The following is a 15,140-nucleotide window of genomic DNA, read 5'->3' as shown; positions in this document are numbered from 1 at the left end:
AGCACAGAAGGCAATTGTCTGGGTTAACACATACATGTTAACACAATACACTTGGTGTGACTGCAGACTTTCGAATCCCACCAGAGCACAGACTGTGCGCTGCAAGGATTCGCCGGTTTCTGACCCGAGAACAGCAGTGATGTATGTAATATTCATACTCCAAGGCAGAAGTCGTCTAGTGGGCATGGTCTCGCTACATACAACTGTATTGAGTGAGACCGCACACACTAGACAGCCGCGCCCACTGGATGGCTGCACCCTCGCTCCATTCACTTGTATGGAGTGAGGCAGCGCCCACAAGATGGAAGTATGCATATCTCCTGTCACACCGAGTGATTGCAGACTTTTCATTTTAGACTGGACAACCCCTTTAAGAATACACATTTTGACATAACAAATGACTGATGAATATTTTAAGAACCCTTTTTAATTAATACAATTTGTTTCTACTTTTCAAAATTACCATAAATGTTTGATCCATAATATGAAGCTCTTATTTTACCTACATAATAGTCAGCTACAGATAATCTAAAATACCTTAGATGAAGTATAAAAGCTTGTTGTTTTCTGTTCTAGCCCCCACAGTAGTTCTGCAGGAAAGTCATTCACACAGCATGGGGAATAAGAATCAAGATACTTCTTGAGAAACAGGTGCATCTCCACATAGCGCAGTGTAATCCCATTATCAAAGACAGATGTGTACATTGTATCAGTAGCAGACACTTTCCCATCATCAAAATCTGTAAAAAGACATTTAAACATATTAAAGCATGACATATTGCAACTTTACATTAGTTATTTTATCTGTAACTATTAATTAGAAATGTATTTGAAGTCACAAATGTCGGCTATGTTGAGTGTTACGCTAGATCTTTCCTACCTTGAGAGCCACATTCACAACTTAGGCAAAGTCGTAAACCACCTTAAGATCCACCAAGTTGTGACATCCAGTTCTCTCTCAACTCACCCACATAAGTGACACCCAGAGACCCTATTACTGGTATAATGATAGCAAAAACTTTCCCACAGAAATTACACTGAGGCAGTATCTTTATATGCAGGAACACCCATCTTACACTCGTTCAGTATTCTTGAATCAAACACTCCCTCCACACCATCGCATCAAGCTTGAGCACCTCTCTGACTGGCAGTATAGTCCACCCTTTGGCTTACCATACCAGCCTTGCATGTACTCTCCACCCCAAGGCCAGTATTTGTACATCCAGTTCTGCTCCTCAGTGCGGGGATACTCACTGATGTCACCATCTGGTGATCTGTTATTCATAGCTGTTTGCTAGAACAAGTGCTAACATACCAAGCTGGCAGACAGCCGCAAGCCACACATCATGGGCTATGAGCCACATGTAGCTCCCGAGCCATAGGTTGGTGATCCCTACACTTGAGGGTGCTTACCACACACATTCCCAGTTGACTCCAGTAGGAAAGCTCAAAGTAGCAAATTGCTATTCAAGTCATGTAAGAAGGAACTTGAGATAGGTTGGCACTCGGATTGAAGAGGAATGTCATCCAGAAAGGTCATGAATGATCTTAGTAAGACAAACTTCTGAGGAACGTTTTTAGTAAATGAATATTTTACAATTAGATAAGGCTCAAAAAGGGAGGGAGTACCCTATGTATGAGCCATTTCCATATGTGGACCAGCCTGTTTAAAGCCATCAATGGGGTTTTCAGCACTTTCCTGACTATGACTATGTAAATCCGCTGGCTACTCAAGATCCTACATCACATGTGGCGAGAAGGAGGCAATGTAGTTTCCTCAGTATGCCTCTCAGCTGCAAAACTCTACGAGAACACCTCCTCCTTCGTTCTGTGATGTCACCTCACATGGTAAACGGGTCGCGGCTTACAGCTTGCTTTCAGAGTAGTAAGTCAAGCCAAGCCCTGTTTTACACATGAACAGTAGCATGACGAAACCAAAGAAGTACAAGCTCTCAGAGGCTAACCTCTTTTGTTAATGTTGATCTTAACCTCTATGTTTCATTAGATTCATCAACAGGTTGTAAACCTTTTAGAACAGTGGACCTCACATGGACATATGGCATAGACTGTGCTCAGTCAAATCAGGATTTAGTACAAGTAAATGAATGGCATAAAGTTATTTACCTGTCATCGTGACCAGATTTTTAAGTCTCATTAGGTGATTATGATATCTGATGACATGAACCCAAGACAACATATCTATTGGAAGACTATCTTCAATGCTTTTCTTTCCTTCTACAGGACTTTCAGCAGCAAGTTCTTCTTTGACAGCACTGTTGGGTTGATTATCTGTGGAGCAACAATCTGTGAATTACAACAATCACAAGAACAAGTACTGAAGCAATCAGCCTCCACAGGTATTAATGGCTGTAACTTGTGCGCTGATGATTGTTATGTTAGCATGGCGATTAGTTTAGCGTTTTTATTACAGTGGACATTTACTAACAGGCACCTCACCAGCAACACTTATAATTCTAAAAAATACAACAGACATGAGGCTACATAATTTTCGTAGCAGTTCTAAATGTTTCCTCTACTTTTAATGTTTGGCCCAGAATGAGAACCTGAGGATCAGAAAAGTGCAAAATTTCTATAGGCAAAATTCAACTTCAACTTGCAACCATACCAAAACATCTGAAAAGTACAAGAAAAGCTGCAGCATGTAGTGTGTACATGAGTTTAGCATCTAACTACTGTATTGACCAACAAAAATTTAATTAAATACACTGGTATTAAATTAGTCAAGTCGGATTCTGGCCGGGGGTATGCCTATCACATACTTGTGGTCAAATAACTGCTGTTCCTGGCGCTGGCACAGAAAAATCCTCACAGCTTCCAGTGCAAACTATGTGAAGTTTCACAAGTCTGCAGTCACATAGAGTGACTGCAGACTTGTCGTTTTAGGCCAGACAACTCCTTTAAAATGCATGTATTTTGGGGTTAAACATCATTTTTGCAATTAGAATTCACTTAAAATCTTCGCACCGTTTGGCTTTTACGGGCTTTTTGTTCATGTACATTGAACTTTGATGTGGTCTGTGGTCATAAATCAGCGAGGAGGAGTTCAGAAAAAGACAGATAAGAGTCAAAAGGCTTGTCAGATCATCGCTGTGGGCTGATTCATGGATTATCATTCTGAGGTCACAATAGGCACACAGGCTACAGAAGGCGAATGGTGCAAAAATTTTCATAAAACCCAACTGAAAATTTTTTTTTAGCCCCAATTACTTGCATTTAAGTAAAAAAAAAAATCCCCAAAGAAGGATAACCCTATTAACCAATGAGAGCAGTGCTCTTCAACTATGCCCTAAGAAAAAGCAAACATATAAACAACGTGCAAAAAAATGCATAAAAAATGTTGCAAAATTGGCAAAAAATGCAGTGTTTTTACTGCCAAGAGAACAAATTTTGGCTGCAGAAAAAAAAAAAAAAATGCTGCATGTGAACATAGCCTAAGGGTAAGTGCATACTGAGTTATTGGCCACGGCCCCACTATCAGTATTTGGTCAGTATTTTTTCTCAGGAGTGGAAGCCAAAACCAGGAGTGGATGATAAATGTAGAATTGGTGACTTGTTTCTATTATACCTTTTCACTGATTATTCCTCACCTGGTTTTGGCTCCCACTCCTGAGAAAAAATACTGACCGAATACTGACCAAATACTGATAGTGGGGCCGTAGCCTTTGGAACAGAAACTGAGCGGACACTCTCTAAATCGTCCTTGAAAAGTCAAAACTCCTCAAAAAATCAGCTAAAAGACTCAGTGTGAACATATCCTTAGGGGAAAAAATCTATATTCTAGGCCAGTGGTGAACTGACCAGATTTCAATCACCGTTTTCTTCCAGCGAAGACCTTGTAACTCTATTGTACTTACCATGTAAGTATTTCTTGTAAATTGCTAAAAGATCCATAGAAGCAAATGTTGGGATGTGCTGGTGCAGTTTAGTCTTTATAGCCTGAACATTAACATCCTTCTCTCCTATTAACTGCTTATACGCCAACATGGATGTAGCCACCTGTACATATATTAAAAACATGTATAAACCAACAGAGCAGACTTGAAAAGTGAAAGTTAGTAAACTAACTTGTTTTACTAGATAAACTAAAAGGAGTAATGAGTTTACCGAGGAGGTTCACAGCAAGACATCCCGATAGACAGGTAATTTTCTGTTTGTTAATGTTCTTTCTGGAGAGGCTAAGATTTCACAATGCTTCTGAACTTTCCTGCCCAGAGCAATTTACTGACAGTGTACAAGAAAGGTAATATCTTTCTCCTGACAGGGACTGTAACTCCTGTCTCTAGTTAGCAATCGTTTTTATAATCCAGCATTACTTCTCATCAGGACTGTATTCGTGGTGATACCTCTGCTGTCTTTTTAATAGTACATGCTGTGTACAATCTCATCATTTTTTCTTTGCTTAATCACAAAGATCTTTGGACCCATATTATTCACGACACGAGCAATACAGACATAGCTCCATGGAACAATGCCTAACATAATTTTCTGGCTAAATAGTATTTCTTATCAATCTTTATTGACAGAATCTGTTGTTTCTTTCAGAAAATAATTAGTTGCTTACTGGATGTTGGCATCAATCTGAGAACTTTGTCTTTCACTCAGTCAATGCATGTTATCTACAACCTTAAGGAAACCATGTAACAAGAAACATGCTCTTATACTTCTGTACTTTGAAGTCCATTTTCAGATTCAATAAATATAAAACAACCCTTTAGGCAAAAACAGAGATAAATGACTCGGTTATATACAGTACAGACCAAAAGTTTGGACACACCTTCTCATTTAAAGATTTTTCTGTATTTTCATGACTATGAAAATTGTACATTCACACTGAAGGCATCAAAACTATGAATTAACACATGTGGAATTATATACTTAACAAAAAAGTGTGAAACAACTGAAAATATGTCTTATATTCTAGGTTCTTCAAAGTAGCCACATTTTGCTTTGATGACTGCTTTGCACACTCTTGGCATTCTCTTGATGAGCTTCAAGAGGTAGTCACTGGTAATGGTCTTCCAACAATCAGGAAGGAGTTCCCAGAGATGCTTAGCACTTGTTGGCCCTTTTGCCTTCACTCTGCGGTCCAGCTCACCCCAAACCATCTCGATTGGGTTCAGGTCTGGTGACTGTGGAGGCCAGGTCATCTGGCGTAGCCCCCCATCACTCTCCTTCTTGGTCAAATAGCCCTTACACAGCCTGGAGGTGAGTTTGGGGTCATTGTCCTGTTGAAAAATAAATGATGGTCCAACTAAACGCTAAACGGATGGAATAGCATGCCGCTGCAAGATGCTGTGGTAGCCATGCTGGTTCAGTATGCCTTCAATTTTGAATAAATCCCCAACAGTGTCACCAGCAAAGCACCCCCACACCATCACACCTCCTCCTCCATGCTTCACGGTGGGAACCAGGCATGTAGAGTCCATCCGTTCACCTTTTCTGCGTCGCACAAAGACACGGTGTTTGGAAGTAAAGATCTCAAATTTGGACTCATCAGACCAAAGCACAGATTTCCACTGGTCTAATCTCTATTCCTTGTGTTCTTTAGCCCAAACAAGTCTCTTCTGCTTGTTGCCTGTCCTTAGCAGTGGTTTCCTAGCAGCTATTTTACCATGAAGGCCTGCTGCACAAAGTCTCCTCTTAACAGTTGTTGAAGAGATGTGTTTGCTGCTAGAACTCTGTGTGGCATTGACCTGGTCTCTAATCTGAGCTGCTCTTAACCTGCGATTTCTGAGGCTGGTGACTCAGATAAACTTATCCTCAGAAGCAGAGGTGACTCTTGGTCTTCCTTTCCTGGGGCGGTCCTCATGTGAGCCAGTTTCTTTGTAGCGCTTGATGGTTTTTGCAACTGCACTTGGGGACACTTTCAAAGTTTTCCCAATTTTTGGCACTGACTGACCTTCATTTCTTAAAGTAATGATGGCCACTCGTTTTTCTTTACTTAGAATTTGTATTATGGCAAGAAAAACGCAGCTAACAGTCTATTCAGTAGGACTATCAGCTGTGTATCCACCAGACTTCTGCACAACACAACTGATGGTCCCAACCCCATTTATAAGGCAAGAAATCCCACTTATTAAACCTGACAGGGCACACCTGTGAAGTGAAAACCATTTTCGGTGACTACCTCTTGAAGCTCATCAAGAGAATGCCAAGAGTGTGCAAAGCAGTCATTAAAGGAAAAGGTGGCTACTTTGAAGAACCTAGAATATAAGACATATTTTCAGTTGTTTCACACTTTTTTGTTAAGTATATAATTCCACATGTGTTAATTCATAGTTTTGATGCCTTCAGTGTGAATTTACAATTTTCATAGTCATGAAAATACAGAAAAATCTTTAAATGAGAAGGTGTGTCCAAACTTTTGGTCTGTACTGTACATTATAAGAGAATTAGGAATAATACAGAGGTATCGACAAGTCATCCTCTACAAAGTAGAGAGAAAAAGGAGTGAAAAATGCTATTTACATCAGATTTAAAGTCCATGTCCACCTGTGACCACCTTTTGGTTTTTCACCTAAATGTTTAAAGAAGTACTCTCATTAAAGTTTTTATCCTCTTTATTTATTGCAATTATCATATTATACAGCACTGGGTACTTACAATTGCTCATTTTGCCTTTCTATCCTGTTAATTCTTCTCTTTTCTCTGCTCTATGTAGAAACAGGAAGTCTCTTTTCCCTGCAGGAGTCATCCCCTTCTTCAACTCCTGTCCCAGCTGCTCAGCTCTTCCTCATGCCAGGGATATTTGCAGTGATGACTCATTGAGGGAAAAGAGATTTCCTGTTTCTACATAGAGCTTAGAAGGATTCATCTAGTCTGTTTTTAATCACGTGATGTCATAGACCTAATGGAAAAGAGAAGAATTAGCGGTGTAGAAGAGCAAAATGAGCAACTGGAAGTACACAGTGCTACTTAATTTGATGACTGCAATAAAGCAAGAGGATACAAATCTTGATAGGAGTGCTCCTTTAAAGCACCACTCCAACATTTTACTTTACTGCCGAAGTGGTATCACTAGTGTCTGTTCCCTGCCCTTAGTAATATACTTACCATCTGTCACCATTTGCTGTTTCCAGTGCCACTGAAAATCCTGTTCTGCCATCTTGTGACGTCAGCTTCTAACTGATCAGAAGTCACTGCTAAATGTCACAAGCTCTCAATGGAAGTCTATAAGGGCCTTGGTCTGATTCATATAGGCTTACATTGAAAAATGACTTCCAGTCGGCCTAACAAACACTGGAATGATATGGCAGGTCACAATCTGCAAAAGACGAGAATAGCAATGCCGAGAACAGCAGACGATGGCGGCTGGCAAATACTTGTCACACAAGGTGAGGGAAGACACAAGTGTTCAACGACGGGAAAGGGGGGAAGGAAGCCCAACAACTAGGGAATGGAGGAGTAGAGACCCCTAGGCAGATCTAATATCACCCTGCCTTCCCTATCGTCCTTATATAGGTTCCACACCTATCGCCGAGCTTGGCCCTAGATAGGGAGGGGACGGGATGAGCACTACAAACTAAAGACATCAAGGTAAACAAACAAAGGGGATACACTTAGCTTGAGCAGACACCAGAGAGATAACACCAACTGTCCTCCAAGGGCACCAAAGAAACTAGCCGACTGCTAGTGCTCCAAGCCTGAACAGAGGTGCATAGAACTATCACCGGTGACTCTCTGGAGAAACTGAGAGTTTTTAACAACCAAGCAAGGGTGTGTCAATCAGCAGCAGAGAGTGGAGGTCGCTCCTGGGTCTTCAATGAAGAAGGATGTAACTATACTACAGAGATGAGAGGATCAAGAAGGCAATTCCAAGTGCAGTGACTGTTATGATATGCTACAAGCACTAAGGAAAGACAAGAGATCTGTCCCTACAATAGAACTAAACTGGATCCCTACGATGTAACGGGGAACCTGATCCTGCGATCAGACCCGCTAAAGTCCTCGGCTAGTCTGTACGAAGACCTATAGATGCAAGGGAGGGATCCCTACAAGAACTAGGGACTGGGATAAAGTTGGACACCTCCTAGCAGAAATTGTAGCAGTCAAAGACAAACACACAAAAAAGAACATAGAGGTCCAAAGACCTAGCAAAACTAACAGAGAACGGTAACAGAGCACCAAGCTAGCTCAAGAGTAGTAAATACAATGAAGTCCAGCAAGGCCAGGAGGGCGGAGCCGGATTAAATAGGCAAAAATGGTCATGTGACCAGCAAACTAGAAAAAACCTAACAGGAGAGTTCTAACAGTACCCCCTCTTCTAAGAGGATCCTCCGGATACCCTAGGACCGGGCTTATCAGGAAACCTCCTGTGAAACGCTCTGACAAGTCTGGAAGCAGAAACATCATCCGCCCTCACCCATGAGTTATCCTCGGGTCCGAAACCCTTCCAAGCGACGAGATACTGCAAACTCCCTCTATACCGTCTAGAATTTAGGATGCGGGAAATTTCATATTCCCCGTCCTCCACCACCGGAGGAACAGTGGCAGAGGATTCACCAACAGACACATCAGCTTTTTTCAACAGAGAAACATGAAACACCGGATTAATCTTCCAGGAGGTAGGAACCTCCAACCTAACAGCAGATTGGTTAACTATCTGAAGCACCTTAAAGGGCCCTACAAACTTGGGACCCAATTTTTTCAAAGGAATCCTCAATCGCAGATTCTTAGAGGACAACCAAACCATGTCACCAATAGCAAACGAAACCTCTTGCCGTTTCCTATCAATGTACCTCTTAGATTTTTTGTTAGCCTCCTGAAGATTATCACGCACATCCGTCCAAACTCTCTCCAAATCACCGTAAAAACTCTCCTCCTCCGGCACAGCCGATACCAATTTGGAGAATGACCCAAAAGACGGATGTCTCCCAGTACAACAAAAAAAAGGCGAACACCCAGCAGAAGAGGATGTATGGTTGTTAAGAGCAAATTCAGCAAGTGGCAGAAACTCAGACCACCCCTCTTGATTGTCTGCCACAAAGCAACGCAAGAACTGCTCAACATCTTGGTTCTTTCTTTCTGTCTGGCCATTAGACTCAGGATGATATCCGGATGAAAACGACAAATGAACTCCCAACTTGTCATAAAAGGCACGCCAAAAACGAGCCACGAACTGAGGTCCCCTATCAGAAACAACGTCAGTAGGAACGCCATGTAGTCTGACAATTTCCTTGACAAAGGCCTTAGCGAGTGTCTTAGCGCAAGGCAGTTTGATGAAGGGAACCAAGTGACACATCTTGCTAAAACGGTCCACGACCACCCAGATGACCGTGAAACCTTCAGAGGGGGGAAGGTCAGTAATAAAGTCCATAGCCAGATGTGTCCAAGGTGCACTAGGAACCTCCAGAGGGCAAAGCAACCCCGCAGAAGGAGCATGCGAAGACTAAGATCTAGCACACACAGTACATTGACGCACCCACTTAATGACTTCCTTCTGCCATCCAGGCCACCAAAAACTGCGACCCACAAGTCTCTTGGTCTCAGAAATTCCTGGATGACCTGCCAACCGAGACTCATGACACTCAACAAACAAATCTCTCCTAAAGGTCCTAGGCACAAACAACCTCCCATGGGGAGTGTTAGATGGGGCATTCTCCTGTGCTTTAAGAATCTCATCTTCCAAAACGGAGTCCAAAGCAGCAATCACAACACCTTCTTGTAAAATGCTCTCCTCCTCCTCCTCAGCACTGACCATGGGAGAAAAGCTGCGAGACAAAGCATCCGCTTTAACATTCTTGGTACCCGTGATGTAAGTAACGGAAAAATTAAACCGCGAGAAAAAAAGTGCCCACCTAGCCTGACGGGCATTCAAGCGCTTGGCAGCATCAAGATAGATCAGATTTTTATGATCAGTGAAAACCTGAATGGGAAATTCAGCACCTTCCAAGAGATGACGCCAGTGTTCAAATGCGAGTTTAATAGCCAGCAATTCCCGATTACCAATATCGTAATTAAGTTCAGTCTCAGAAAATTTTTTTGAAAAAAAGGCACAGGGATGTACTCCATCCTTGCTTTCCTGAGACAACACCGCACCAACCCCCACAGAAGAAGCATCAACCTCAACCAAAAACGGCTTAGTCACATCAGACTGCATAAGGATGGGAGCAGAGCTGAACCTCTCCTTTAGAAACACAAAAGCTTCAATGGCCTCAGAAGTCCACTGAACCGCATTAGCACCTTTCCTAGTGAGATTGGTCAGCGGTTTGACAATAATAGAAAAATTTTTTATGAATTTTCTGTAATAATTGGCGAAACCCAAAAACCTCTGTATTGATTTCAAACCAATAGGCCTAGGCCATTCCTGCACAGCTTGAACTTTAACCGGGTCCATCTCAAAACCTTCACTGGAGATAATGTAACCCAAAAAACTAATTCTCTGTACAGCGAACTCACATTTCTCCAGCTTAGCAAAAAGCAAATTGTCCATTAATAAATGTAAAACCTCACGTACGCTCCGCCAATGAGACTCCAGATCAGGCGAATAAATCAGAATGTCATCCAAATACACAACCACATTTTTGCCAATCAAAGGTCTAAGGATGTCATTAATAAGATTCTGAAAAAATGCTGGAGCATTGGTAAGACCAAAAGGCATAACCAGATTCTCAAAATGACCCACAGGAGTGTTAAAAGCAGTCTTCCATTCATCACCCTCCTTCATGCGCAACAAATTGTATGCCCCCCGGAGATCAATTTTAGAGAAACACTTGGCCCCCACTAACTGGTTAAACAAATCAGGAATCAATGGCAGTGGGTAAGGATTGCGTACAGTAATTTTATTAATCTCACGAAAGTCCAGACAAGGACGTAAACCGCCATCTTTTTTTTTAACAAAAAAAAATCCAACAGCCACAGGAGACTTGGAAGGCCTAATGTGACCGGCGGCCAAGCTTGTCTGTATGTATTCCTCCAAAGCCTTTCTCTCAGGAATAGTAAGATTAAATAAACGACTTTTAGGAAGAGTCGCTCCAGGGACAAATTCAATAGTACAATCATAGTCTCTATGGGAAGGCAAAATTTGTGACTCCTCCTCAGAAAAAACTCTCCAAAAATCCTGAATAGGTACAGGTAATTCCCCTTTTTCCACCGCAGCAATACGTTCGTTACAACACTTGTCATAACATTTAGGGCTCCAGGACTTAATTTCATTGGTAGACCAATCCAGTACAGGATTATGCAATTTTAACCAGGGTAACCCCAATATTACTGGAGAAGGCAAATTATTCAATACTACCAAATCCAAATTCTCTTGATGAACACCATTAATAGTGAGGGGAAATTCACAGACCTTGTGAGTAACACTCTTCAAGGGAGAGCCATCAACAGAAACCACAGCAATAGGGGATGACAAAGGTTTAGGTTTTAATGTAAGTTTTTCCAAGAATCCCCCATCAATCACATTCAGAGTAGAACCACAATCCACAAATACCCGAAATTCAATTAATTCTTCCTGAGCAGCGGTAGTAGCAGATAGGAATACTCCCTTTGTATTTAAACAGGCTATACGTGCATAACTGACCATTTTTTTTTTTCTTTGTTCATACGAAGCACACAGTTCTTAATAAAATGACCAGAATTTCCGCAATAGAAGCACAAACCTTCAGAAAGCCTGCGGTCTTTTTCCTGAGAGCGGGGTGTCATCGCCCCAATCTCCATCGGCTCTCCTCTGTCAGCACAGACCCTCTCAGGACTTGGAGCTGACATAGCAGAGGATTTGCTCTCATTAACCCTTGCACGCAGTCTCCTGTCCACCCGTATAGCTAATTGCATTGCCTCCTGCAAGTTTCCAGGTGTGGGATAAGCAATCAGCAAATCCTTAACCCTTTCACCTAGCCCTGCAAGAAACAAGCTTTTCAAAGCTGAATCGTTCCACCCCACCTGGGCAGACCACCGACGGAAGTGAGAACAATACTTTTCCACATTACCTGATCCCTGCCTCAAACGTCTCAATTCAGACTCAGCAGATGAGACAAGATCAGGATCATCGTACAACAAACCCAAAGCAGAAAAAAAAACTATCCACTGATCCAAAGCACGGATCACTAGGTTGGAGAGAAAAAGCCCATCCCTGAGGATCCTTGCGCAAAAGTGACATTATGAACCCTATGCGCTGTGATTCATCACCAGAGGATCCGGGTCTTAAACGAAAATACAATAAACAAGCATTTTTAAAAGAAAAAAAATCTTGTTGTTCACCAAAAAATAGATCAGACAGACGTACCTTTGGCTCTACCAAATGTGCTCCAGAACAGCTACTCACGTGTTGTTGGAGCTCGGCCACCTCCAGAGAGAGTCCCTGCAAGCGTTGAGCCAAATCTTGAACCGAGACCATGATGGAAACTGGAGGTCTTTCCTTAGAGAAATTTTTTGGGCTGGACTTACTGTTACGATCTGCTACAAGCACTAAGGAAAGACAGGAGATCTGTCCCTACAATAGAACTAAACTGGATCCCTACGATGTAACGGGGAACCTGATCCTGCGATCAGACCCGCTAAAGTCCTCGGCTAGTCTGTACGAAGACCTATAGATGCAAGGGAGGGATCCCTACAAGAACTAGGGACTGGGATAAAGTTGGACACCTCCTAGCAGAAATTGTAGCAGTCAAAGACAAACACACAAAAAAGAACATAGAGGTCCGAAGACCTAGCAAAACTAACAGAGAACGGTAACAGAGCACCAAGCTAGCTCAAGAGTAGTAAATACAATGAAGTCCAGCAAGGCCAGGAGGGCGGAGCCGGATTAAATAGGCAAAAATGGTCATGTGACCAGCAAACTAGAAAAAACCTAACAGGAGAGTTCTAACAGTGACCTTCTACAGCCGGATCCAGAGCGACTGTCTGTCACATGTGACACACCCATGACAATATTCTACAAACACGCAGGGAACAGACATCAGTGATACCACTCTGGCGGTAAAATAAAAAAAAACTCCAGAGTGTTGATTTAAACATTATGCAGTAATACACATATTGGTAGAAGCAGATGTGAAGATATTCAAGGTAATCCCCTGTCGATCACTGTGCACTGCCAGGTGGGTTTTACAAAGCTCTACATATGCGAATCTGACACCACTACAGCTCAAGTAGAGGGGAGGGGGCTGAGAAACACAGTGTGAAGCAGCTGCAGGCAGGCCCATCCTCCAAGCCATGGGCTCTTTGTGTAAAATACGATAATTCAACACCGAGTTATGGGGATACGATTTTGTCTCAGGGATAAACCAACCAGATTTTCGGGAACCTGAGAGGATGGGGAATGTAACCCTAGTTTTAAACATAGTCCAGCATGTAAGGAAAGGGAGATACCCGACACAGCCTTGCGGGGGCCCCTAGGGCCACAGTGTTTGGTATCTACGCATAGCAGGGGCCCGGCTGGATTCGATGACACCAGAACCGGCTCCTTAGGACCGTCCAGTAAGCATGTATGGCCCATTTTAGTTTTGGGAGGGGTGGAGATCTAGACCCAGCCCAGGGGCCGTAAGGGGAGTGACCCAGAGAGGTTAAAAGATCCTGCCGCCCCAGCTCTATTGTCTTTTCCTGGGGAGGTTGTGACGTCAAGTCATGTGGGAAAAGTCATGCAACAACAAAGAGAAGGCCCGCACACCTCCCATGTGGCAGCCCTTCCCCCGACAGCAAGATCTTACATACAACCGGTAACTGACTCTTAATAACTGCTTTACACCTTTTGTACCCCAGCTATTGTATTTGTAACTCTGACCACTGTGTATGTATAACCCTTATGTATATAGCATATTCTTTAGTGTGCCCCTAAGGTGGTTAAATATATAATTTAACCTTGGGCTGTTCTTTTGTCTCGATCCACGAATCTTACATCTGTTGTTCGCTCCAATAAACACGCTACCGGGCGGGTTTCTAGCCCGATATAAGTCCGTTATATCTAATAGAAACTGGTGGCAGCTCTCCCACGCCGACTAGGCTCTGCTTCACTGGAGCTAGTGAAAGAGCCTGTCAGGGGGTGTGAGCGAGTGTGGTGCCACGTCAGTGACTGAGTGGGCATCCTCTTCTCACTCCCTGGTGCCTTCCTGTACCCGTGTGTACAGGGGTTGTCTGTGCAGAACTGTACCAATCCGACCTTACGAGTCCTCCAGGGAGTGCGGAACGTCACGTAGGTGCAGAGGGCAGGTCCATACCACGTGCTCCATCTGACCTAATTGTGATGTCAGGTGGGTGGCGGGGTGTGGATCCGTCATAACTGGTGGCAACAGCGAGATTCTGCAGGGTCTCTCTGCTGCCATTTCGTCACATTGGTGGCAAGCAGTGTGGCATCGAGATAATAGTTTATGTGAGTGTGGAACGCATACTCACAGACACCAAGGACTGCTAGTAGTAGCTTTTGCTGCTGGGGTCTTAAGATCAGCTCAGCACTAGACAGTGAGAGTACAAATAGTGTAAGGTGTGTGGGTGCATCAGGTTGCAGTTCGGTGTCAGTGACCGAAGAGTGCAAGGATGGCCAGTGGCACCAGGAACAGAACCAAGGTGGTGGCCGATGCTACGGGTGATGTTGAGGAGGTGGTAGACGATGTCGCTCTAAGAGAAGGGGAGTCAAACCCAGGCTTCCCAGAGAGTGAGTCGTCAAAGGTTGGTCCCACAATGGGCCACCCACCACCTGCCCATCCACCCAGCCAGGCAGGCTCTGACGCCCTCCTGCAAGTCAGCCTGGCGCGTCTCCAGGCGGAGGACAGGGACACCTACGAGACCCTCCTGGCAGCACATCGTGAGGCAGCAGCAGAACGTCAGCGGAAGCGCAAGCACCAGGAAAAAGTGTTTCAGCTCCAGCTGCAGGCCCCAGCCAGTCGCGAGTCCCCTGAGATCCGAGTCCCGAAGCTACAGGCGGAGGACTTCCACCTGCCGGACAGAGAAGAGGAATTGGACACTTTCTTGCTGTCATTTGAAAGAACCTACTAGCAGTATCATCTGCCTGAGGACCAGTAGGTCCGGTTCTTAACCCCTCACCTTAGGGGTAAGGCCCTGGACATCTTTGGGTACCGGCCCAGTGAGACCACCCTGAGCTATGAGGACATCAAGCACGCTCTGGTCCAGCAGTACAACTTGACTCCTGAGTCGTACCTGAAAAAGCTCTGGAGTATGCAGCGAGG

At 43.7% G+C, this 15,140-nt stretch overlaps 1 protein-coding gene across 3 annotated transcripts in view; it reads right to left on the bottom strand.

The window, feature by feature from the left end:
• Positions 1 to 15,140, bottom strand: part of CFAP54 (cilia and flagella associated protein 54) — a 526,588-nt gene that overhangs the window by 29,801 nt on the left and 481,647 nt on the right. For 2 of the 3 annotated variants that reach the window (XM_073651573.1, XM_073651575.1), the window contains 3 exons: positions 3,876 to 4,017; positions 2,125 to 2,304; positions 538 to 740 (listed from right to left, as the gene is read on the bottom strand). In XM_073651573.1, the coding sequence (XP_073507674.1) occupies positions 538 to 740; positions 2,125 to 2,304; positions 3,876 to 4,017 (525 nt within the window). The remainder of the gene's footprint in view (positions 1 to 537; positions 741 to 2,124; positions 2,305 to 3,875; positions 4,018 to 15,140) is intronic. The other variant, XM_073651574.1, reaches the window with a different exon arrangement.

This window comes from Phyllobates terribilis, unplaced genomic scaffold (assembly GCF_046119375.1).
Source record: "Phyllobates terribilis strain yellow unplaced genomic scaffold, ASM4611937v1 Scaffold_11__3_contigs__length_659146591, whole genome shotgun sequence".
Taxonomy (NCBI): domain Eukaryota; kingdom Metazoa; phylum Chordata; class Amphibia; order Anura; family Dendrobatidae; genus Phyllobates; species Phyllobates terribilis.
The sequence above is the reverse complement of the archived record's forward strand: the minus strand, read 5'-3'. Positions and strand labels throughout refer to the sequence as shown.